The sequence below is a fragment of the Orycteropus afer genome, unplaced genomic scaffold, assembly GCF_000298275.1.
Source record: "Orycteropus afer afer isolate SDZICR_OR568_19922 unplaced genomic scaffold, OryAfe1.0 scaffold00059, whole genome shotgun sequence".
Classification (NCBI taxonomy): Eukaryota; Metazoa; Chordata; class Mammalia; order Tubulidentata; family Orycteropodidae; genus Orycteropus; species Orycteropus afer.
In genome coordinates, this window is record NW_006921646.1 from 3,284,974 (window position 1) to 3,309,183 (window position 24,210).

Genomic DNA, 24,210 nt, shown 5'->3' on the forward strand with positions numbered 1-24,210 from the left:
TTTACAATAGCCAAAAGATGGAAACAACCTAGGTGTCCATCAACTGAGGAATGGGTAACCAAACTATGGTACATAAACACAATGGAATACTATGCAACCCTAAAGAATAACCTAGAATCTGCAAAACACCACATAATGTGGATGAACTTGGAGGACATTATGCTGAGTGAAATAAGTCAAACACAGAAGGACAAATATTGTATTAGTCCATTATTGTAAAAGTCAAGGAAAGGTTTAGATATGGAAAGAAATTTTCTTTGTTGGTTACCAGGGATGGGAGGGGAGGGGAGGGGAGGGAACACTGTTAGATAGGTAGAGATAAGTATTGATTTGGGTATTGATAAGTATTGATTTGGGAAGAGAAGGGCAATGTACCAAATGGGAGTGATCAACATGGTGGCACTGAGGAAGAGGAAGACATAGAGAGGTACATGGGAGGTATAGATGACAAAGATGAACTCTTTTGCACATACAGTACTGTGTTGTCAGTGAAGGCAAACATGGGTATACGGGTGGATAGATGGGTGGAGAGGCTGAACTATCAGGTATGTCTATGAAGCAGGGAGCGTACCAAAGACCAGGTACAGGGTTGGCAGACAGTGGTCCTATAAGTGTATTTGTATGATCTGAATTCCCAGGTGTATAGTAGAGCTGACAAGGGACAAGGTTGTAGTCACTTCTTGGCCACAGCCAGCTACCCAGAGGGACTGAGTAGTTGAACCTGTGGGCTCGGGAGCATAGTTACAGGGGACACCAATCTCAATTGGCATAACATACTACATAGAACATTGTTCCACCTCCTACTTTGGCGAGTAGCGACTGGGATCTTAAAAGCTTACAAGCAGCCATTTAGATGCAACGATGGATCTCTTCTTGTCCAGAGCAAAGAAGAATAAAGAAAATCAAAGATTCATGGAAAGAATTAGTCCTAGCAACTGATACACCATGCACTCTGCAGCCTATACGACCATGAGACCAGAAGAACTAGATGGTACCCGGCTACCACTGTCAACCACTTGGAGGGGAATCTGTGTAGGAGATCATGGATAGAGAGGGAGAACAATGTGGTACAAAACTCAAAATCATTTAGACAAAAAAAGGGGGGGGGGGACCAGGTTTGCTGGTCTGATAGAGCCTGGTGGAACCACTGAGACTATGGCCCCTAGCTGCCCTTCAGATCTGGAATTGAACCCACACCTGTGGCTTCCAGCCAAACAAAAGACAGGCATATGAGTTGAACATTTACCTGAGGTAGATACACTCCTTGGAGAGAACAATCATGGGAGAAAGAAGGGCTACTTATGCACAGGGAGACAGCTGGCAGGAGTGCATGGAGGGATGGACACAGGGAAGAGGTAACTATGGGGAGGAAGTGGGAGGGGAGCTGTTGCATTGTGGTAAATCGTAGTCAGTGTCATGAGACAAAGTGTATGTGAACTGCTGTATGGAAAGTGAATTTGCTCTGTAAATTTTCCCCAAAATTACAATATGTGTGTGTGTGTGTGTGTGTGTATAAATTATATATATGTATGAATGTAAAGCACCTTAAGGATTTCAATTCAGTAGGTCTGTGATAAGGCCTGTCTGCACTTTAACAAAACCCAGGAGATTCTCTGGTCCACAGATCATACTTGAAAGTCAGACTGAATTGGTTTCAAATCCCATCTCATTTGCAGTTTGCTACCTATATACTATCTTGGTTTTCCTATTCACAGCTAGCAGTAATCTCTTCCTCTTCTGATCTTCCCTTAAGTATGGTGCTCATCCCTAGCTGCACATTAGAATCTCCTGAGATTTTTAAGAAATATTGTGACTCAGGCCTAGTTCACTGCTTCAGCAGTATCTGTCTCAGCCTAGTTTACTGGAATCTCTGGAGAGGGGCACGGGCATCTCCCTGGATGGTGAGTGGAATCTGCTGTGTAGCCCAGGTGAGGCCCCCTCCTCTTATCATTGATGCCTTCATGACTCTATCCACATCCCATTTCTTATTTCTCTCTCCTTTTGGCTGGACTGGAGTCACCTTTGAGCCTCCACTGCCTCAGTTTAATGTGTTTCACAAACACACTCAATAAAGGATTTTTAACTAATGAAACATTTTGCCCTCTGTCAGTTCAGCTTCATAGGTACCATACTATTGCCTCAGACACAAGTGATACTTTTTTTTTTTTTTTTTGACTAAAGACACAAGCAAGTCCTTTCTTAACCATATTTTTTTTGTGGGGGGAGGGGCTAGCTCTTGGGTTGCTTCTGCCTTTAGTCTACTCTGTGTGCAGCACTCATGTTAGTACGAGTGACTAGAGAGAGAGGAACATTTGGGGTTACAGCGAAAGTACTGAGTTGAGTTGTGGGATGGATGGGTTGCCCAAGTGAGCTGTTGAGAGCTACAAGGGCTGCACTTGTCAGGCTTCCATATACTGTGCCACTCTCTGCCAGCTCCTGGTGCTCCACTGTTGGCAGCACAGGGACCTAGGAAAATCTCTCAGGATGGAACATCTTTCCTCTAAAGCTTCTTGGCGCCATGGTGGGCAAGTGGAAGCAGGCTTGGTCTCAAGCAAAATTGTGAAGCGGATGAGATTTTCCTCAGGTGCCTAGTCTTCCTTTCTTTCTCTTTCCCTGGACCTTGTCACCTCCCCAAAGGCCAGTGTTCACATCTATGCCTTTTCTCTTCCCCCTCCTACTTAAGTCTGCTTCTAAGAAAGGTAAACTTATTTACACTAAGTTGAATATTTCTAATCAAGTTAAGTGTGCTACCCAGTCCAGGGGTTGGTTGTTTACTTGTTTTTAAATCAAAGAACACACGCTCACTTAGAGGAGTGTTTCAAATTAAGGCACTTTAGCTGTCATTGTGGATTAGGTATGTTTGAGGATAGTGGGGTTTCTTTTCTGAATTCCTGAAGCTTCAGAGTCTGCCTACTCTGAAATTCCAGAGGGGTGTGGGAGAGCACCTGCTTTTGGAGTAGTTGCTGCCTCTGTTTTAGAAAAGAGAGGATACTGCCCTTGGGGAACCTACCTTCAAGATACCCCTTAGGAGGTACCAACAGAAGGTCTCATGTGCTCCCACCCCTTGCCAGATGTGGATGAGTGTGTGGAGGGGACCGACAACTGCCACATTGATGCTATCTGCCAGAACACCCCACGGTCATACAAGTGTATCTGCAAGTCCGGCTACACAGGAGATGGGAAACATTGCAAAGGTGAGGCTGAAAGGGCACCTGGAGAAGGGGCGCTGGCAAGGGAGGGGAAACCAGTGCCACTGTGGGCAGGTGGGGACACTGTCCATCACACGCAGGCCTGAAATCCTCACTCGTGTGGAAGAGGGCTGCATCTTCTAATTCACATTTTCTAATTTGCACAAAAGCACCTTACAGACTCCTGAGGCCCTGGTGAGAATAGTTCACAGCCCCACAGTCTGCTGAGAGGTAGAAATCAGAATCGTAGGACCAAGGCCTGAGGTTCCTTGAGATTGGATCCTCCATCTTCAGACCCTTCTGCCACACCCCCAAAGGATGGGAACAGACAATTGACCCCAGGGGAAACTCATGCTATAAACAAACACTTCTCTTCCCTTGTAATTAAAGCAATGCAAATTAAAGCAGCCTTGAGATGTTATTTTAAATTTATGACCTTCAGTGTTGGTGAGACTTCAGAAGAGATGTACACTCATTAATTCTTGGCATGATAAATTGAAAAGTGATTCCGTAGTACCTAGTAGGAATCTTAAAAGTTATTTATACCCTTCAACTCAGGAATTTCATTCTTAGGAACTTATTCAAAGGAAATTCAAAGAAACCAAATAATATGTGGATGAAGATGTTCTTTGATGGATAATTTATGATAGTAATAAGTGGAAGAAACTGAATGTCTAACAATAGAGGAAAAGGATTAATAAATTATGATACAGGAACACAATGGAATATTCTGCAATATTTATAATGCTAATTAGAAAGCCTGGGTGGAAACATGAGAAACTGTTTAAGACAAGTTTAAATGAAAAGAACAAAATGGAAAATGGTTTATAGGCTATGAAAGTAATCGTAAACACACACACACACACACACACACGGAAGATTGTATTAAAAAACCCACAAGGCCAATCCCAGAAGTGGGGACGGGGCACGAAGGAGGGTTCAGCTAAGCCCTGTCTTTGTTTCTTTCCCCACAGATGTGGATGAGTGTGAGCGAGAGGATAATGCAGGTTGTGTGCACGACTGTGTCAACATCCCGGGGAATTACCGATGCACCTGCTATGATGGATTCCACTTGGCACACGATGGGCACAACTGTCTGGGTGAGCAAGAGAGAATGTGAGGAGAGGGTGGGCTCTTGTGGGGAGCGAAGTGTTTTCAGCATTTCTCATTTCCCAGGCAAGAAGATCAAAAGAGCCACATTCTCACACACAAAAATAAGAATGAGGTCGATCCTCTTTGAGAGTGTCCACTAAGGATGATATAATCCTGCTACTGGGAGGAAAGCATGCTGCTAGAAAGTGCCAGGGTCAGAGCTGAGCATAAATGTGTTTTGCCACAGGGTGGTGAAGGAAGCATGAGGGAAGATGCTTTGGCTCCAGACAGATCCCAGTTCTGTGGTTTACAGCTGTGAGGCCTTAGGCAAATCAACTAATGTCTGGGAGTCTCAGTTTCTTTATTTCTAAAATGGGATGATAATGAGTCCCTGATTGCTGCAAATGGTTAATGCACTCGGCTGCTCACCAAAAGGTTGGAGGTTCAAGTCCACCAGAAGTGCCTTTGAAGAAAGGTCTTGCAATCTACTTGAGAAAAATCAGCCATTGAAAACCCTATGGAGCATAATTGTACTCTTGACACACGTGGGGTCGCCACGAGCTGGAATCCACTTGAGGGCAACTGGTTTTTAAAGCCTCAAAGGGCTGCTGGAGGGATCACCATGAGAGAAAGGACCATGTACAGTCCTTAGCAGACATATGCTCAATAAATGGAAGGAGTGTTGATTATGGTGCTTACCCTGCACTCCAGGGAGCCTGGCCCTTCCAGACTGCTTCTCCCCCAGCTTTCCCTGCAATTGCCATTCTCACCTTCTCCTCACTTTTGAAGCCTCAGTCAAATTTGATCCCATTTGTCCCAAGAGCAGGATCAGATAAAAGAGAATCTCTAGGGTATTGAACTCAATTTTGGTCTCTGCCAATTTTGGAAAATTACTGGGACCAAATCACACTCTCTTACAAATAGAAAAACTGAAACCATAGCAGAAAAGAATTTCAGATTTGAATCTTTCCCAAACTTTGTGTGTTGCCAAAAAAAAAAAAAAGAGGACTGGAAGAATAGAAGATAGGAGTAATGTCCAGAATACAAACTGGCCAGACACTTACCTCCTCACCTGACCAAACAGATCCATTTTCTGAAGTCCCATTGGCCTAGGAGAGCCTCCTTACTACAGAGCTGCCCCTAAACCCAGTCACACCCCATCCTTGGACCAGGCTATAACTTTCCACTCCCAAACCAGGCCTGTAAACCCTGGTCCCTCTGCACCCTTGCCCCCAGCCCTGGCCACCTCTCCTACCACTCTAGCTATCAGGAAGGGCCTTACTCCTTGCTTGCCCAGTCACCCTTGAGGGCCTCTTGGAACTCCTTTGGAAAGAGAAGCTGCAACATTTGGACCAAGACAGTTAAGTTGCCTATAAGACTGGGGACTTGAGTTCCTCAGTTCATTAGCTGCTTTTGATCTTTCTAGGCCCTTAATTCTTCCCAAGCCTTGTTTCCCTAAATGGGTTTTGGGGAGAGCTAACAATACCAGAAGGATAAGAGAATGAGTAGGTAGAAAAGGGGTCAGGGAGAGGAGATATCAGATTTTTGAGCCTGGGCTACTGAGGGTTCAAGATCAAAGTCTCAACCCTATGCATGGCTCTTAGGAGAACCCTGAGAAAGCTGTCTATGCCCTGCCTCAGTTTCCCCACTGAAAGTTGGAGGAAAGAACTTGGCTAGAATAGCAAATCCACAAGATTGGAATAGAATAGAGCGCACAGAGAAGGATTAACTGTAGAACAGGACAAGAGCAAGAAGATGGAATGGGGAAAAGTAGGGGTGTAGCTAGAGATGGGGCAGAGGCCTGAATAAAGCTTTTCTAACAGGTACACTGAACCGGGCAGGAGCCAGCTGAATCTGGGCCCCTCTGTCTTTGGCTAGAAGGGGAAAGGGTGGGGTTAGGCCCTCGGCAGGATGGGAAGGGAGAGGCAGATGAGGCACACAGGAATTCAGATTCCAGTAGTTCCATCTGGGGACTAATATTCCCAATGCTTCCTGGGCCAGAGCCAACTGAGGAGCGCTGTAGGCTTGGGCTGCAGTAGCTAGCATAGAGGCAGAGTCAAGATGCTGCAGTGGGAGTCCCAGAATGAGCTTGGGTCTGGGGGTGGTGATTTTTGGGTGAGAGTCTACTGCTCCCCCTTCCCTATCTAGGGTGTGGCCTGGCAGCTGTCCCCCTATCCCTCTCCGCCAAGCTGCTAGACTTTGTTTTGTTAAACCAAAATAGGAGAAAGGCTAGGGAATATGGCAGTAAGCCCAGGCATAGGGGGAGGGGAGAGAGGGCCTTTTCACAGAAAGGGCCCCTGCCCCACAAAGAGCCGAGGTCCTGCCTTTCCTCACCTGCCCTCCAGCCTCAGCACCATGGTCATGGCCCTTCCAGAACTCAGCCATTTCCTAGGCTCCCTGAGTATTCAACAACTGCTCATCTCAACCAGCTGCCACCCTGTTACCTTTCCCTGACCACATCTCCATCCTTACCCTCATTGCGGTCCCCCCTGCAATGATCTCCTGTGCCCTCAGACCCAGTGTCAACAGGTTAGGGAAAGAGAGGCAAGTCCTCACCTAGATAAACCAGGTTCAAATGTCCCCTCCCCACTTTCCTAGTCCCCAGCTCTGTCCTCTCATGGTGGCCTCCCCAGGTTCAGTAGAACACTAGCTAATGAGGGGGTGAGAACTGCTTAATGCTGGGCTGTGGGGAGGTGTTGGATTCTTAAGACTACTCTCAGCCTTTGGTGCTGAAGCCCTGGGGCACTCCCTGGCCTCTCCCGCATAGACGTGGATGAGTGTGCTGAGGGCAACGGAGGCTGTCAACAGAGTTGTGTCAACATGATGGGCAGCTATGAATGCCACTGCCGGGAAGGCTTCTTCCTCAGTGACAACCAGCACACCTGCATCCAGCGGCCTGAAGGTAAGCCCCTGCTCTGCCCAGCCCAGGCTTCTCTGCCAGTTTGCTTGGGACCTTTTCCTCCTTGCCCACAGGTCACCCTCTGTTCTCAACCCAGTCACTTGTCCCTCAACCCAAGCACTTGTCCTTCAACATAGTCACACCCTAAGGGCTCCATGAACACTCTGTAGAACAAACAGAGAGAGAATTCATTTGGGGTTGGGGTCAGTGTGGGATTGAGGCTACAGTGGGATATCTGATAGCCTTAAGTGGATGGCTGAGCTCAAGCTGCTGCTTACCTGAGGTGGCTTCATGAATGTCTTATCCCTGGGGTTGGGTTGGGGGATCAGGCAAGAATATCTACAGGAATAGACAAGTTGTCTGTTTCTGTGTCTCTCCCCCACCACACTAGACTGTGACCTCCCTGAGGGCAAAGACTATGTCTATTCATCTTTGTATCCCCAGCACCTTACCTGGGTGTAGTGCAAGTTTAATAAATGTCGTATAGGTCCCACAGTACTTATTATTGGTACCTATCACTCCCCACTCACACTATAGATTTGACGGTTATTTTATCTTTTTCTTGGTTTGACTGTAAGCTCTTTGAGGGAAGGGACATCTTATATTTTTCTGGGTCCTTCCTAAACCCCTCTGTATCTAGCACAGCACTGGATGAAGAATAGGGTGATCATGTAGGTTTTCTCTGGGAATGAGTGTCAATAACTATTAATCCATCATTCAGAATGGCTGCTGACTTATGCTTATCAGCACCCAGCTCTATGAGCAGAACAGGAGGCCTGTGAGGGGGAGAGTCAGGGCCCTCCCCATGTGGCCACCTCAGTTGAATTCTCCCAGTTACCTAGACCCCCCAACAGCCCCTTCTCATGCCTCCTCCTCTAGGTGTCCCGGGGCACAGAGCTTTCACCCCCTCTTCTTCCCTTTTAGAAGGAATGAACTGCATGAACAAGAATCATGGCTGTGCCCACATTTGCCGGGAGACACCCAAGGGGGGGATTGCCTGTGAATGCCGCCCTGGCTTCGAGCTCACCAAGAATCAGCGGGATTGTAAATGTGAGATAACAGGGATGGTGGGCAGGGAGGAGGGGAGACAGATGAGGGAGGTGTGGCCTCAGCAGCTAGAGCACAGGGCTGGGAGGAAAAGGGAGCAAGGGAGAGGTCCATGTTGTGGAGAATGGTCGTGCCCAGAGGGAAGAAAGCTGACAGGCTCCTTTCCCCTTTGTGCACAGTGACGTGCAACTATGGTAATGGTGGCTGCCAGCACACTTGCGATGACACAGAGCAGGGGCCCCGATGTGGCTGCCACGTCAAGTTTGTGCTTCATACTGACGGGAAGACATGCATCGGTGGGTGAGGCCCGGGGAGAACCCAGTCCACCAGTGATGGGGGTGGGGGTGAGGGTCCTTGGGCACCAGGGATCGGGGCACATGGAGCCCAGGTACTGGGCAGAGTGATGTGAGGGGGCTGAAGACCCAGACAATGCCAGGTCTAGTGAGGATGGCTCTAAGAGGGACTGAAGAGCTAACTTGGCTCCCTCCCACTCCCGAGCCTTTGGTTCCACTGCCCTACCCCCAGGAGCCTCACCCTCCACTTATCCCAGGGTTGTTGCCAAACTGAGAATAATTAGCAGAGGTGCCTACTGCTTGAGGCTTTGGTTGAGAAGGGGGAAGAGAGCCGGGGATGTGCAGCTGATTTGGCCTGACCAGAGGCTCTAGTTGACTATCATGGTCCAATGGGAGTTACCACAGCCCACTGCTGACACTCTGGGACTGGGATGGGGCAGGTGCTCTTTTGGGCGACCACCAGCTCTGACCTGACAGATGGGGACCCCTGGCTCCAGGTTATCTTTTTCATCTTTATCCTTTCTCTCCTCACTCTTTTCCTCTAAGCTCCCATTCTATTCCCCATATCTTAGCCCCCCACTGCCTACTATACACTCCAGATTCCAATGGTACTCCTTCTCAGCTCTACCTGTGGGTCTCTCACTTCCTCACCAACCCCAGCCTTCCATCCCTCTCGCCCTAGTCTGGGGCCTTCTTAACCTCTGCACCCCTTTTCCTGAATTCCTTGGCCATCCTTCACATATCTTCATGTACCATAGATGAGTTTAATTCCTTAATTCCTTAAGTCTTTAGTGAAGGCCAATGACTGGTCTCCCAGAGTGCTAGAAAGATGGTGGGACAAGGTGTTCCTATGGAAAAGTGGAAAATGAAAGGGCAGCATTTAGAGGCGTGCTTGCTCTCTAGGCATGGGTGTGCATGGACAGCTGTTCATCTGGTGGCCTACAACATGCCGTGGATGGGAAGGTGTGGAAATGGTCACTCTGTGTGAAATTGTATGGAAGCTGGGACATGGGACCCAGCTTGAGAACCAGCTGCCCGCCTGCCTTTCCCCAGACACAAGGACAGGGGAGCAGGTGATACTCAGGGACCTGCTCCAGGAACTTGCACACACGGCTTGAAAGTTCTCCTTTATTTTAATTAAGATCTTTCCTGCTACATGTTTCCTTCTGAGCTAACTCTTCAAAGACCCTGGAACATTTTTGGGTCTTCACATTGTCTTATCTGGGCTGGTTTGTTCTAACTCCTTTCATTTTTCCTCATAAGCCTAATTTTTCAGCTTTTAAAACCTCTAACCACCTCCTGAACACACTCACACACATCCCCAGAATCCAAAAGAAACTGCATGCAGTCCCCAAAGAAACGCTGCATGGAGCAGGACAGAGGTGGGGGCCCATGAGTATGAGGTCTGCTCCCTCTCTGGCTTCCTTCTACTCAGATAGCCTGACCATGGCTGCTTTTGAAGATATCCCTTTAAAGCTTGCTCCCCTCTAACCCAAGACCCATTCCACTATCTAGCCTGTGGCCAAGTGAAGCAGAGAACAAATGAGGCTCTTCTAAGATTCAGAGCTATTTTCTTTTCTAGTTCCTCTCCTTCTTCTCCAGTAGAACTTATTTGACCTTCTTGCCCTGTCTTATTTTTCTCGCCAGCCTTGGTGGAAGGAAACATCGTTGTTTGGGGCCATCTAGACATTCCGATTTGGGAGTCTGTGAGGCTTGAGGTTGCATTCTAGCTTTGCCATCAGCGTGCTATGTGGTATTGGGCCCAGGATTCCCCCACTTGGAGACTCAGTTCCCCTCAGTCACTTGATAGGAGACAGGCTTCTTCGAGGACACCAGGCAGGATAAGACTTGGGAATGAGGTTGCTGTAGGGATCTCAGGGCTCTGGGGCTAGTTGTTTGGGTCTATAGGGTGGAGAAGGGGGTGGGGAGGGGGCTGGGACCCCTTGGGCCACAGTGGCTCTTGCCCAGCATCTAAACAGTTTTTTTACAATGTCAAACAGGGGAAAGGCGGCTAGAGCAGCACATCCCCCCTCAGGCCGTTTCTAATGGTAAATATGTCTGCTCTCACCGCTTGCTCTCACTGGCTTGCTAGGGGAAGGGCTAACCCGCTGGGGCTCCCACTAACAGCATGCCCATTAGGCCTGCCTGACTGGGCCCCAGTCTGCCATCAGGGCTCCCCTGGCAGCCCAGGCACTGGGCCCACCGAGTGACAGGAAGCTTGAGTCCTCAAGCGCTGGCCTGGAGCCTTCATGTTGATGTGATCTTTGTCCTGCCTCCTTCTCTCCTATCGGCTCTCTCCTCCCATGTTCTAACACCCCATCTCCTCCTTGGCCATCCGCCCCTCTCTCTGCCTTTCTGCACAGCCAGAGACCTAGCCAGCTCCATCATGGCCGCTGTGCCACCTAATAGAGAGACGGGCTAGGGTTAGATACCATGCCCTCTTGGGGGCTTCTTTCTTGGATTCTTGCCCACATTAGGTCACAGTCCATTCTCTCCCACTCTAATGGCAAAGAGCATGGCCTTTGGGTTCGGACAGATCCGAGTTTGAATTCTAGCTCTGTCACCTTCTAACTGTATGACCTCAGGCAAGCTGCTTTCCTCTCTGGTCCTCAGTTTCTGCTTCTGTAAAATAGGGAGAATGACAGTCCTCCCTTAGAAAATTGCTGTGATGATTGAGATAGTGCATGTGGAGCATCTTGTAAGCACCGGGCACAGAGGAAACAGAGTAACTGGTGGTTATTAACTGCAACCCAGAGAGCAAAGGGCTGTTGGTACATCAACCTACTAGCCCCACCCTGCCCAGAGTGGTGAGCAGCTCTGCCCAGCTTCCTGGTCCAATCCTAGGAGAGACAGCATGCCAGCTGTGCTGTTTCCCATCCTGGACCCCTCAGAAGCTACCCAAACTTGGGAAAGATCACTGTTCCCCTTGCCCTGTAGCAGGGCTTGGGGTGGAGAGACCTCTTCTTATGCTAAGAGCACTCTTGGGGTGATGCTGGGCTTCCTTCCCAGGTTCCTCCCATGGTCTTGGGGAATCATAGGAGAAACTAAGGAGAGAATGACACACAGGAGATCGATCCCACTGTGGCTATTTCCAAACCTGGGCATTTGAGGGGCCAGCAGGGCTCACAGGCAGAGTTGGGGTTCCAGGCTTTGCATTTAGGAGTTAGCAATTCCAGAAGACACTAGTACTCTCTAGTGCTTGTCTCATCCAATTTTCCTGATTCAGAGAACCACTTTCCTCTCATACTCAGCTGAGGCCTCTGGATTTTGTCTCTTTGATGGGAGAATTCTAGGCTTCCTCAGAGCAGTCCCCTCTGTCTGGGCCGTGCACTCTTGTGAGCTGAGAGTTTTCCTTTTGACTCATTTCTCTCTTGGGCTACAGTTTAAACCTGTTTTCCTCCTGCTCTGAGTTCAGAAAATAAAGTGTCACACCCTCCCTCTGATCTCTCAGTCAAGAGAGAGCAGCAGAAGGGACTTAAATAAGGATTTTGGTTTTATCTAGTTTTGAGGTAATTCTTCCACCTACATTCTTAAGACCTTCTTCTTCCTCTAGACTTTGCTCCCTTTGCCCCTTCTTGTACTCCAGACAATACCTCTTCACTAGGAAAGTAGAACCACCACCACCAGCTAGCTTATCTCCATCTACAACAACAACAAAAAAAAGGGGGTGGGGTGGAGTGGGGCTTGAGAGGAGCTGAAGGTAGACATGAAGGGGCCAGGAAATGACTGAGTATATATGCCATCTCCCCTAATGAATAGCCAGGCTTTGAACTGGGATCTTCTTTAAGACAGCTGGGCAGAGAAGGGGAGATGCATTGATGACCTTCCCTTGGCTGTCAGGAATCACCAGCATCTCTCTTCCCAACCCACCTATTGTAAGATGATCCTGAAGAGGTGGTCTGTGGAAAGAGGGAAACTCCTCTCAGCCCCTTCTTGTTCCTTGGCAGCCAGAAGCACCCTTGCTTAGCTCCCATCTCTCCCTGCTCTTTCCCCTCTCCACCTCCTCCGCCCCCCCCCCCCAGCACATTCCTGCCTGACAGCTCTGGCTTGTACCTGGCTCACTGCTGTCCACCTTGTTTCAATCAAGTAGGGGGGCAGGGAAGCGGACTGCTTGGCTGCACTTGTGAGGGGATGGGGGTTGGGAGCTTCACTTAATGCTCCTTCTAAAGCACAGGGAGGCAGCTGATGCCTGCCCTCAGGCCTTTGTGGTCTCCACTGCCTTGGACATTGGGACCTCTCCAGGCCAATAACCTGGTTACCCTTCCCCGCCCCCCTAAACAGAGACCTGTGCTGTCAACAACGGGGGCTGCGACAGTAAGTGCCACGATGCAGCTACTGGTGTCCACTGCAGCTGCCCTGTAGGCTTCATGCTGCAGCCAGACAGGAAGACCTGCAAAGGTAAGGGCTTTGCAAGAACAGGAGTGCAGATAGGGGGAATTGCAGTCAATGTCATGAGACAAAATATGTATGAACTGCTGTATGGAAAATGAATTTGCTCTGTAAACTTTCACCCAAATCACAATTAAAAAAAAAAAAAGTGCAGAGACCTTTGGCAAGGGGCTGAGGACGAGACCAGAGATAGGGTATGTATTATGGGACCATCCTCCTTATCCCCCTGGAGGCTATCCTGATTATAAAGACCAGGATGTGCCTAAGGGTTGTCTCCTGTCCACCTTTCCCATCTCCATTTGTTCCAGGAGTACAAAAGACCACCCAGTTCTTTGATGCCCTCTGCCACCACCCTACGTTGTCTCATTCTTATCCTACTCTGGGTCCCTAACCCTCTTGGTTACTGAACCTGCCATTTACATTTGTCCCTGGGTCTGGAAGGATATTTGAGCTGTGTGTGCATGAGGTCACAAGTGTGACTTCCATAACCTTCTAAACTACATTCTTCAAACCTTCCCAGTAGGCTCTGGGGAAATGATCTCTTCCCCTTTAGAAAAGCTGTAATGGCTAGAGAAGAGTGTGGCAATTAGGAGCACTGGCACTGGAGCCTGGATACCTACATCAAATCCAGGTCTATTTCTTACTACTCTGTGACTGTAGGCAAGTTACTTGGCTGCTCTGTGCCTTACTTTCCCCACAGTACTTGCCTCATAGGTTTGTTGGGAGGATTAAGTGAGTTATCATATATAAAGTGCTTAGAACAGTGTTTCACAATCACTAAACATTTTTTGTTGTTATTGTTATGGTATAATTTCCCACATTGTCCGTTCTATTTCCCTCCTTTAAATTAGCCAGGTCTAGGGAATGGAGCTCTGGTAGCATAATGGCTAAGACACTTGCCTGCTAACCAGATGGCTGGCGGTTCAAAACCACCAGCCACTCCTCGGAAGGAAGGTTGGGCAATCCTACTTCTGTAGTGATACTGCCTCGGAAACCCAAGGAGGGGTTGCTATGAGTCAGGTTTGACTCCACAGCACACAACAACAGGGAATGGAGGGAGAAAGGAAAAAGGGAAGGGAACCATACTGGAAGATAATGACTCCTTAGGTCTATGTCCCCTGGTCACAAGGAGTGGGGACTGGGAAGAGGACCAGGCTCCTTCTTTGTGTCTTTTGGCTCAACAGCTGCGAGATGGGGGAGGGCTGGGGCAGCAGGTCAGACAACCAGAGTTGAGAGGTTTCCTGCTGAGAAGGACTGTTGACAGGTATGCTAAGAGTAAAGTGGAAGGCTGCCCTCCCTGCCCCCTTCCCCAAGTAGGGGTGAGTAGCCTGGGTCCTGTCTGCCACCAGCTTAGGGAACTTGACCTCAGGAAGGAAGCAGCTCACCCGCCCCCCTTCCCTTGCTAGTGCTGAAAGCTGCCTCAGGCCTGAGTCTCTCCAGATCTCTCCCAGTCCAGCCCCCTGCCTGGCTCCCCACCCTCCCCCATCAGCTACCCAAGCTCACTGGCTCTCCTGAAGGTCCCCCCTGCCTGGCCTCTCTCCCAGCTCCTTCTTTCTGAAGGGCTGCCCCTTTCTAGTGAGTCCCCTCTGAATCCCACCTCTCCTTGGCCCCCTCAGGGCTCTTGTGATAGGCTCGGAGAATGGGCAAGGAAGGGATGAACCCTACCCACCAGGCTTTTTGGGAATGACCATCAGCTGAAACAGTGGCACTGAACTAGGCATGTACTAGCCCAAATAATCAAATGCCCACCTGCTCCCTGCTCCCAGCAGTTCCCTGAGGACCTGACTCTGGTCCCCACCTGTCCCCTTCTAAGAGGACTCATCCCAGAAGAGAGTGTTACTAATGGCTACAGATTCCCTGAACAGGGAAGAGTAGAGACAGGAGAGTGGAATCAGAAGAGGCAGGCCCAGGACTCTTCTAGTTTTCTTCTGTCTCTGTGAGTGTTGGAGGGATCTTGTCTTATTGTTCATTCCCAACCTTCTTCCTTTTATTCTCTCTCTACTTGTGTCCCGCTTTTCCTAGACATAGACGAGTGCCGCCTGAACAATGGGGGCTGTGACCACATTTGCCGCAACACAGTGGGCAGCTTCGAGTGCAGCTGCAAGAAGGGCTATAAACTTCTCATCAATGAGAGAAACTGTCAGGGTGAGCAGACCTGGGTTAAGGGGAAACCCTTGGGAGAGGTACTTGGGGTAGGAGAGCCAGAGGGACTCCATGAACATTATGGAGAGTCCATGGGCAAGTGTCGTGCTGCAGATTAGTGGGCCAGTTCTACACTACGGCATATGGCTTGGCAAGGAGGCATGAATTTTGCCCCAATTCCTATCCTTGGCAGGGTGTGACCTGTATAACCACACATGGTGGCCCTGATCTACAGGCACCAGATCTGTCAGCTCATGGCTCCAAGGACTCCAAGTAGAGCTGCATGAGGGGGTGGGTAGACATTGCTGCTGATCCTAGGGCGGGGCATGAGTAGGCACTCTGTCAATTCGAAGAGGAAAGCCAAGGCCCCTCACTAGGGACCTTCACTTGAGCAGTGGTCCCAGGGTCAAGTGTCTCAAGACAGTTTCAGTGGCTTGAATCCTTGTTTCTTCTTCCAGACATAGATGAGTGTTCCTTTGATCGAACTTGTGACCACATGTGTGTCAACACACCCGGAAGCTTCCAATGCCTCTGCCGTCGTGGCTACCTGCTCTATGGTGTCACCCACTGTGGGGGTAAGCCAGCCAGCTTACACTCCCACCACCATGGCCCCAAGCTTCTGGAGGCCAGCTGGGAGAGCAGGGCATCCCCATCGCTGCTCCCTTACCCACATCCTCTGTTCTCAGACTGAAGTCCCACAGTCAGTAGAAGTGGATGGTTTTAAAAAGTAGGTCAGCTTAGCCCCTTCTCAATCATTCCTTTGACTAGGGAAGCGATAAGGGAAGAGGTCCTAGGTTTGAGCTCTTCTCTGGAGTTAGTCATTCTCTGGATGCCCACAGCTCTAACCAAAGGTCCTCACTTAATGCCCACTCACTGGTTCCTACCCCTAGATGTGGATGAATGCAGCATCAACAGAGGAGGTTGCCGGTTTGGCTGCATCAACACGCCTGGCAGCTACCAATGTACCTGCCCAGCAGGCCAGGGCCGGCTACACTGGAATGGCAAGGATTGCACAGGTGGGCAGCACCCTCTGCTGGTCATAACTGGTACTGCAGTTTCAGGAGGCTGTTGGGACGATAGAAAGCTTGGAGTGAGGTGGATAGGGTAGATGATACAGCAATTTGAGTTGGAGACAAGAACTTTCTGGTAAATAATCCCTTCATCAGCCTCTGTGGGTGGAATAACAGTTACTGGGTAGCTAAGGCTGTTCCCCTAGATTACCCAACTGAGGGACAGGAATGCCCCATGTCCTCAGGCCTCTCTCCCCTCTTAAAAAAAAAAAAGAAAGAAACATTGTCATTGAGTCAGAAAAAGTCATAGCAGCCCTACAGAACAAAGTAAAAATGCTCCATAGGACTTTCAAGGCTAAATTTTTTACGCAAGTAGACTGCCACACCTTTTTCCTGCGGAGCAGATGGATGGGTTTGAACTGCGAGCCTTTTGGTTAGCAGCCAAGTGTGTAACCACTGCATCACCAGGGCTCCTTTTTCCCCTTTCTAGAGCCTGTTAAGTGTCAGGGAAGTCCTGGAACCTCGAAAGCCATGCTCAGTTGCAACAGGTCTGGCAAGAAAGACACCTGTGCCCTGAGCTGCCCCTCCCGGGCCCGGTTTTTACCAGGTATGTGAAGAAGGGTGTGGAGGGCTGGGGGGAGAGGGGAGGAAAGGCTGGCTGTTCAGGCAGCCCCTCTGCTACCCTTGGATTCTCCAACCAGTCAGTACTAGGGGGTGATCAGAGTTGTGATAGGCCCTTTCTCTCAGAGTCTGAGAATGGCTTCACTGTGAGCTGTGGAACCCCCAGCCCAAAGTCTGCTCCAGCCCGTGCCAGCCACACTGGGAACAGCACAACTTCCAACCACTGCCATGGTGAGCACCAGTCCAGAGGCTCTGTTCTGACCCTACTCCTTTTATATTCACCTTTTATTTCTCTTCTTCCTTAATTCTTTTGGCCTTTTTTCCTGGACCTTCTTTTGCTCTGTAATTCCCCAGCCTGCTGCCTCCCTCCCTCTGTCTCTAATGCTTGATTCCCTAACCTACTCTGCAGCCAAGCCCCAGCTCCACAGGGCCCAAAAGCTGTGCTGAGTTTCTCCCATCCCTCTAGAGGCTGCAGTGCTGTTGGTTAAACAACGGGCCTCCTTCAAGATCAAGGATGCCAAGTGCCGTCTGCATCTGCGAAACAAAGGCAAAATGGAGGAGGCCAGCAGGATGCTGGGGCCAGGTCTGGACTGGGGACCTCACCCCAATCTCCACCCCTCAGCTCCTCTTCTTAGCAAGATCTTCCCTTTTCCCCCCAAATTCACTGGCACCCTGCAATCTGGACAGAGCAGGAGAGGGGAAAAAGCAGTTGTAGGTATAAACCAAAACCAAACTCACTGCCAGAGAGTCAATTCCAACTCATAGCGACCCCCATTGGGTTTCCTAGGCTGTAAATCTTTATGGAAGTAGATCACCCCATCTTCCTTCCAGAGTAGCTGGTGGGTTTGAACCACTGACCTTCTGCTTTGCAGCCAAATGCCTTATTCACTAAGCTACCAAAGCTCCAGTTGTAGGTACAGAACCCAAAAATGCCCAAGATATCCCCACATACCCCAATTAATTAGGATCTGAGACTAAGAGAGGGCTGCATGGTAGTCAAAGTCAGAGATCTGGTGAGGTCTCAGGCAGAGAAGTGAGAGCTGGGATTGGGAATGTTCCTTGCCCCAAGGGGGTACCCTCTGGTTGACCAGGCCTCTCCCCCAGGTGGTGCCCCCTGCTCTGACTGCCAGGTCACCTTCATCCACCTCAAGTGTGACTCTTCTCGGAAGGGCAAGGGCCGACGGGCCCGGACCCCTCCAGGCAAGGAGGTCACCCGGCTTACCCTAGAACTCGAGGCGGAGGTGAAAGCTGAAGAAACCACAGGTGGGACTGAGGGTGCTATTGGGAGGAGGGCTGGTAGGGGAGGACTAGGGTGGGGAAACAGGCCCAGTATCAAAGGGAAGGGGTGGAGTCTGTACTAGGGACAGACTGTACCTAAGCCAAGCCCTGGAACTAATCCCTCTCTTACTACACCCCTCCTAGTTCCCAACTTTGCTTCCTTAGCTCTTGTGCTCATAGCCATCCTTTTGTTCTCTTCTTTCTAACTTATACCACCACTCATCACCAGCTGGCTGTGGGCTGCCCTGCCTCCGACAACGGATGGAACGGCGGCTGAAAGGGTCCCTCAAGATGCTCAGAAAGTCCATCAACCAGGACCGCTTCCTGCTGCGCCTGGCGGGCCTTGATTATGAGCTGGCCCACAAGCCGGGCCCAGTAGCTGGGGAGCGAGCAGAGCTGGTGGATGCCTGTAGGCCTGGGCAGCACCGTGCTGGAGCCAAGTGTGGTAAGGAAGCTTGCTGGGGAGCTGGAGGGCATGGGAGCAGGGAGGGCCCAGCTGTGGCCCAGCTCAGAGGAGGACCCTTTACAGCCTCAGTTGCATTTCAAATTGTGAGGCAGCAAGAACCTTCCTGCCTATTGACCTCCCCTCCTTGGGCCCCAAGCTGAAATCCAGAAGTATATCAGGTTGGGCCAACAACCCTCCTGCACACAGCTTTGGCCCCCATGTCCCCCAAGCAGGATTCCTTTTGTTCCCTGAGGAAGAGATTCTCCCTGAATCTGGGGGAGAGGGAAGGGGAATCCCAGGCCTGGGTGGTGGGAAATGGGGGGTGGGTGGCTAGCACGGCCGACTCTCCCTCAGTCAGCTGCCCGCAGGGAACGTATTACCACGGCCAGACGGAGCAGTGTGTGCCATGCCCAGCGGGCACCTTCCAGGAGAGAGAAGGGCAGCTCTCCTGCGACCTTTGCCCTGGGAGTGATGCCCACGGGCCTCTTGGAGCCACCAACATCACCACATGTGCAGGTGCCAGGGGAACAAACAACACAGACTGGGGTAGGGCGGGCACTGGGACGCCCACGGGCATGGGATTTCCCAAAGGGCAGGCCCAGGCTCCAGGCCATTCTCCTAGTCGACATCCTGTTCATGTGCGTCTGCTCCCTGAAACTGGGTGAGTCTATGGGTTGACTCAGGACCATCCCCTTCAGAGTTGGGCCATTGGTTCATTGCAGGTCAGTGCCCACCTGGACAATACTCTATAGATGGGTTCAAGCCCTGCCAGCCATGCCCACGGGGTACCTACCAACCTGAAGCAGGACGGACACTGTGCTTCCCATGTGGTGGGGGCCTTACTACCAAGCATGAGGGGGCCATCTCCTTCCAGGACTGTGACACCAAAGGTGAGAGGATACTCACCCTCCCTGGGGTTCCCCAACCCCAGCTGATCCAAAAAAACTCTCCAAGTCCCTAGAACAGATAAGTATGTTGCCATACCATCATCCCCACACTGGGAAAAAACCAGCTTCCTGACCAAGCACACTGTCCTGCTTACAAGACCCATCCTGGCTCATGACCAGTTCCAAGCCTGGGAATGAGGGAATCATTAATAGTCCCACTTACCCCTCTATGTGGTGAACTGGTGGCCCATTCCCTCAGCACCTCAAATGAGTTTATCTGTATAAGTTTGACACTGTGCTTAGTGCTGGAAAGAAAAGGACTGGCACTGTAGCCAGCTACTCTGTGAAATTTATTGTTCCCTGGGGTTGAAAAATTCTGGTATGCCTGGGAAAGGACGGGACCCTGGAAAGAACTTTGGCATCCTTGATCTGATTCTCCATGATAGGAATGTCTTTTCCATCCCTGCCCTAGAACTCTCACCCGACCACCATCCTTGACTCCTTTCCCTTTCCCTGCAGTCCAGTGCTCTCCTGGGCACTACTACAACACCAGCATCCACCGCTGTATCCGCTGTGCCCTGGGCTCCTACCAGCCTGATTTCCGTCAGAACTTCTGCACCCGCTGTCCAGGCAACACAAGCACTGACTTTGACGGCTCCACCAGTGTGGCCCAGTGCAAGAGTACGTGGCAGGCCAGGCTGTGGAAAGAGGGTAGAGAGGCTTCGGAGCAGCGGGTAGGGGAAGAAAGGGGTCTAAGACAACCAACAAGGAATAGAGCTGTGGGTGGATGAGCAGGAAAGTCCCACTTCCACCTCTCCTCTGACCCACTCAATCTCAAACACAATTGATAGGCTGGGCGCAGCACTCTTTCTGGAGCTTAGGTATGGGGGAGGCAGAGACAGGTGAGATGAGAAGGTACAGAAAAGAGCAAGAAGGAAGGTGGACCCAGAATTAAGAAAGTTAGATGAACTAGAAAGGTAGTTGCCCATATGTCTGACATCCACTTCAGAACAATTTCCCCACTGATTTCTGGACTGACTTCCCTTCTCTTTCTTGCTTTATTCATTGGGGCCTGGCTGCAGATCGTCAGTGTGGTGGGGAGCTGGGTGAGTTCACTGGCTATATTGAATCCCCCAACTATCCGGGCAACTACCCAGCCAGCGTGGAGTGCATCTGGAATATCAACCCCCCACCCAAGCGCAAGATCCTTATCGTGGTACCTGAGATCTTCCTGCCATCTGAGGACGAGTGTGGGGACGTCCTCGTCATGAGAAAGAACTGTGGGTGGCTGCAGAGCTGCGCCAGGGAAAGGGAGTTGGAATCTGGTTGGGAGGGAGGAAGAGAAACAATGGACACGGGATGAATTGGGCAGTGAAGTTAGAGATCCATGAGGGCAAAATAGTGAGGAAGGCCTTGAAAAGAGAGAAGTTAACAAAGGAAAAAAGTAAGGAATGGTACATGTTCAGGCAGCAGAGAAGGAAGCTGATAGTGTTACTTGTGACACTTTCCTATCCTAGGATCTTTGCCATTTCCATCCATTCAAATGCCACATTTCTTTTACTCTGTGAGGGCCTAGATATCAAAGAGGAGTTGTAGACCAAACCTAGGGCAGCAGGGGAGAAGGAGAGAGAAAGAGAGAGAGAGAGAATGTGTGTGAGAGAAAGAGAGATGGAGAGGAAAGAGTCTGTTGGCATGATTCCTTCCCCCAACAGCCCTCATTCCAGAAGGGCTGGGGTAGCCTGATTTGCTGCTCTCCTGACCTGCTGCTTCCCTCCCCAGCCTCCCCATCCTCCATCACCACCTATGAGACCTGCCAGACCTATGAGCGCCCCATTGCCTTCACAGCCCGCTCCAGGAAGCTCTGGATCAACTTCAAGACTAGTGAGGCCAACAGTGCCCGAGGTTTCCAGATCCCCTATGTTACCTATGATGGTGAGCAAGGCCAGGAGAGTCAGGGAGGGGGGTAAGAAAGGAGAGGCTCCTGGGTCTTGGGAGGGGTCCAGGGAAACAGGTAGAGCTCCCACACTTCAGTCCCTCTTCTTGGCTGGCTTTGCAGAGGACTATGAACAACTGGTAGAAGACATTGTACGAGACGGCCGGCTCTATGCCTCTGAAAACCACCAGGAAATTTTAAAGGCAAGTAGATATTAGTAACAATAACTAGAGCCAACATTTAACGAGCATGTAACAGTGTATCAGGCAACAAGCTAAGTGCTTACATGAATATTCTCATTTGATAGACACAATAACTCTAGGAGATAGGTGCTTTCATCATTGCTATTTTATAGATGAGAAAACTGAGGCACAAAGAGTTCAAGAACTTGCCTAATGGTAAAGCTGGGATTGTAGCCCAAGCCCACCTGACTGTGCTAGATTCCAGATCCCCAATGTCATTCAAACTATGTTGCACCTTGGGGAAAACCTGGAAGAGGAAGGGAAGACAGATGACATGACCCCTATCTTTTCCCAAGATATACAAGGAAAATAAAGCATAGAAAAATGCTTTTGCATAAGTCCGTTCCTTCCCTTACTTTCTCTCTAGTCCACACAAAAAAGTAGCAGACCTAGCAGGGCATTTCTTAGAATGAATTAATATCTAGACCTCTTTTAAAGATAAAGAAATGTTTCCAATATTGAAGAAAGGACTAGACATCCTAGGTCTGTGGCTCTGTTTGAGAAAATCCTACTTAGGAAACTATAATCCTAGTCATAGCACCACCCCTTATAAATTACCACCCCTTATAAATTTGCATAAAAACTTTTGTCTTTATTATTAGTAAAATAATTTTTATATTATCCTAAAATAAATATCATAGTAACAAACATCTCCCAGAACTTGCAGACTTCAAAGAATATAATTTCAATGATGCTTTTCAAACATTTTTTAGGCATTTGAACCCTGATTTCAAATAAAATGTACTGTGGAACTCCAATACAGAAAGTAGATGGAAGTGCAGCTGTTCTGCACTAGAAAAAAACCAACCAACCACTGATACCAAGGAGAGAACACTAGAACCAGGAGATCTGAGTTCTGTTTCACACAGTGCCAGGCACCTAGGAGGCTCTCTACATAGCATGTTGTTCTTTCAGTCAGGGTGGTCAGGAAAGGCCTCTTGGAGAAGAGGCCTGATTGAGATAAAAGGACTAGCCATTAGAAGACCAGAGAAGGAGCAGTCTAAGTAAGAGAGCATGGGAGAAATTTGATGTGTTCAAGAACAGGGAGAAGACCAGTGTGGCTCAGCAGAGTGAAGGGGGACTGAAGTGGGACTAGTAGGAGATGTAGCAAGAGAATCAGGAGATCAGATGTAGGCAGCCTATGGGCTATGGAAGGGACTCAGGCTTTACTTTCAGTGATACAAGAAACAAAGGAAATATTTTGAACTAAAGGACATGATCTGATTTAAAACCCAAAAAGCTCACTCTGGCTATTCAGGGGGAGAACAGTCTGCAGAGGATGAAGAGTAGAAGCACAGAGACCAGTTAGGAGGCAATCAAACTAGTCCAAGTGAGAGATGACGGTGGGCTAGACCAGGGTGATAGGGGTGGAAATAGTGAGAAGTGGTCAGAACCTGGATGTATTTTGAAGGTAGAATTCACGGATTTGCTGTGGCTGTGAATGAGAGAAGAGTCAAAGATGCTTCCAAGAACTATGGCCTGGGCAATAGGAGGAGGAGGAAACAATGACCGAGTTGTATGATTCTAAAAAGGAGCAGGTGATGGGGATGGGAATCTAGAGTTCACCTCTGGTTATGTTCAGTTTGAGATGCCTATTAGACATTAAGAGGGGGTGTTGAATTGAGGCTGGTGTTCCTCTTTCCTTACCCCCATCCCTGAGGCTGACTTTGCTACTGCCATTCTCTTCAGGACAAGAAGCTCATCAAGGCCTTCTTTGAGGTGCTGGCCCACCCCCAGAACTACTTCAAGTACACAGAGAAGCACAAGGAGATGCTGCCAAAATCCTTCATCAAGCTGCTCCGTTCCAAAGTTTCCAGCTTCCTGAGGCCCTACAAATAGTGTCCCTAGACCCACAGGCCCTGGTTTTGAAGCTCCCAGACTCCTTAGCCCTCAGAGCCGGCAGCCCCACTCACAGACACAAAACTCTCTCCTCTTTTTAGAGAGAAAGAGAGAAAAATATCACTACAGACCAGGCACTCTCCCTTTCTGTCTCTATTTTCCTCTCCTTGCCTCTCTTCCTTTCTCTTTCTTTTTTCTACATGCTCCCTGGAAAAGCCATTCAAAGCTGGCTCTATTCCCTCTGAGGGGTGAAGGAACAGTACCCAAACTGCCCATTTCACCAGCTCACAGTCCTAGCCCCATCAGCTTGGAAGGGTGCTGGAGGCCCACGAAGGAAGTGGGTCTAGTGGGGAATGGGGAGGGGGATAAGGGGGCTTCTACCATTATGAAGAGGTGCCTTGCTAGTCAGGAGCCAAATCGTCCCTTGGCTGTGTCCCCCAGGGTGATTCTGATAGCCCAGGGTCCTGCCAAAGAAGGCTTTGACTTAGAGGCTTAATGCCAGCACCTCTGGGGCACACAGCTTGAGTCCTGGACCACACACAGTTGGCTTTCTTGCCTGTACAGCAGATCGCCTTCCTCCCCTACATATCTTCCTGGGGTCTACTCTATACAGTCTTACAGATGGCCCACACCACTGGGCTAGTGGACACCAGCTGAATGAGGAAGAGCAGCAGGCATTACCATGCTGAATGTGCCACTGTGATTCTCCGAGAAAAAGACTAGCTGTGCATGACAGAAACCAGGTTTCAAAGTATCACCAAAAAAAAAAAAGAAAAGAAAAGAAAATGTATCTAAAGGACTAGACTACAGAACAATTGGAAGCTAGCCTCAAACACTAGTCCCTTTTCCTACTTGTCTTCCCTGGCCCAGCCATCCCCGTACCCCCACCCAAGTGCTTCCTGGGG

General features: G+C 49.7%; 1 protein-coding gene across 1 annotated transcript in view; it reads left to right on the forward strand.

Annotated features, from left to right (window-relative positions):
• SCUBE3 (signal peptide, CUB domain and EGF like domain containing 3) overlaps nt 1-23,305 on the forward strand; it is a 43,311-nt gene extending 20,006 nt beyond the window's left edge. Inside the window, exons 2-22 of the mRNA XM_007939368.2 lie at nt 3,072-3,194; nt 4,163-4,288; nt 7,048-7,182; nt 8,104-8,229; nt 8,406-8,522; nt 12,801-12,917; nt 14,931-15,053; nt 15,509-15,625; nt 15,941-16,066; nt 16,551-16,667; nt 16,808-16,912; nt 17,148-17,264; nt 17,786-17,944; nt 18,189-18,404; nt 18,759-18,920; nt 19,127-19,294; nt 19,811-19,972; nt 20,374-20,571; nt 21,071-21,223; nt 21,348-21,427; nt 23,156-23,305. Coding sequence (XP_007937559.1) covers nt 3,072-3,194; nt 4,163-4,288; nt 7,048-7,182; nt 8,104-8,229; nt 8,406-8,522; nt 12,801-12,917; nt 14,931-15,053; nt 15,509-15,625; nt 15,941-16,066; nt 16,551-16,667; nt 16,808-16,912; nt 17,148-17,264; nt 17,786-17,944; nt 18,189-18,404; nt 18,759-18,920; nt 19,127-19,294; nt 19,811-19,972; nt 20,374-20,571; nt 21,071-21,223; nt 21,348-21,427; nt 23,156-23,305 — 2,897 coding nt within the window. The remainder of the gene's footprint in view (nt 1-3,071; nt 3,195-4,162; nt 4,289-7,047; nt 7,183-8,103; nt 8,230-8,405; nt 8,523-12,800; nt 12,918-14,930; nt 15,054-15,508; nt 15,626-15,940; nt 16,067-16,550; nt 16,668-16,807; nt 16,913-17,147; nt 17,265-17,785; nt 17,945-18,188; nt 18,405-18,758; nt 18,921-19,126; nt 19,295-19,810; nt 19,973-20,373; nt 20,572-21,070; nt 21,224-21,347; nt 21,428-23,155) is intronic.
• Nucleotides 23,306-24,210: the final 905 nt, after the last annotated feature.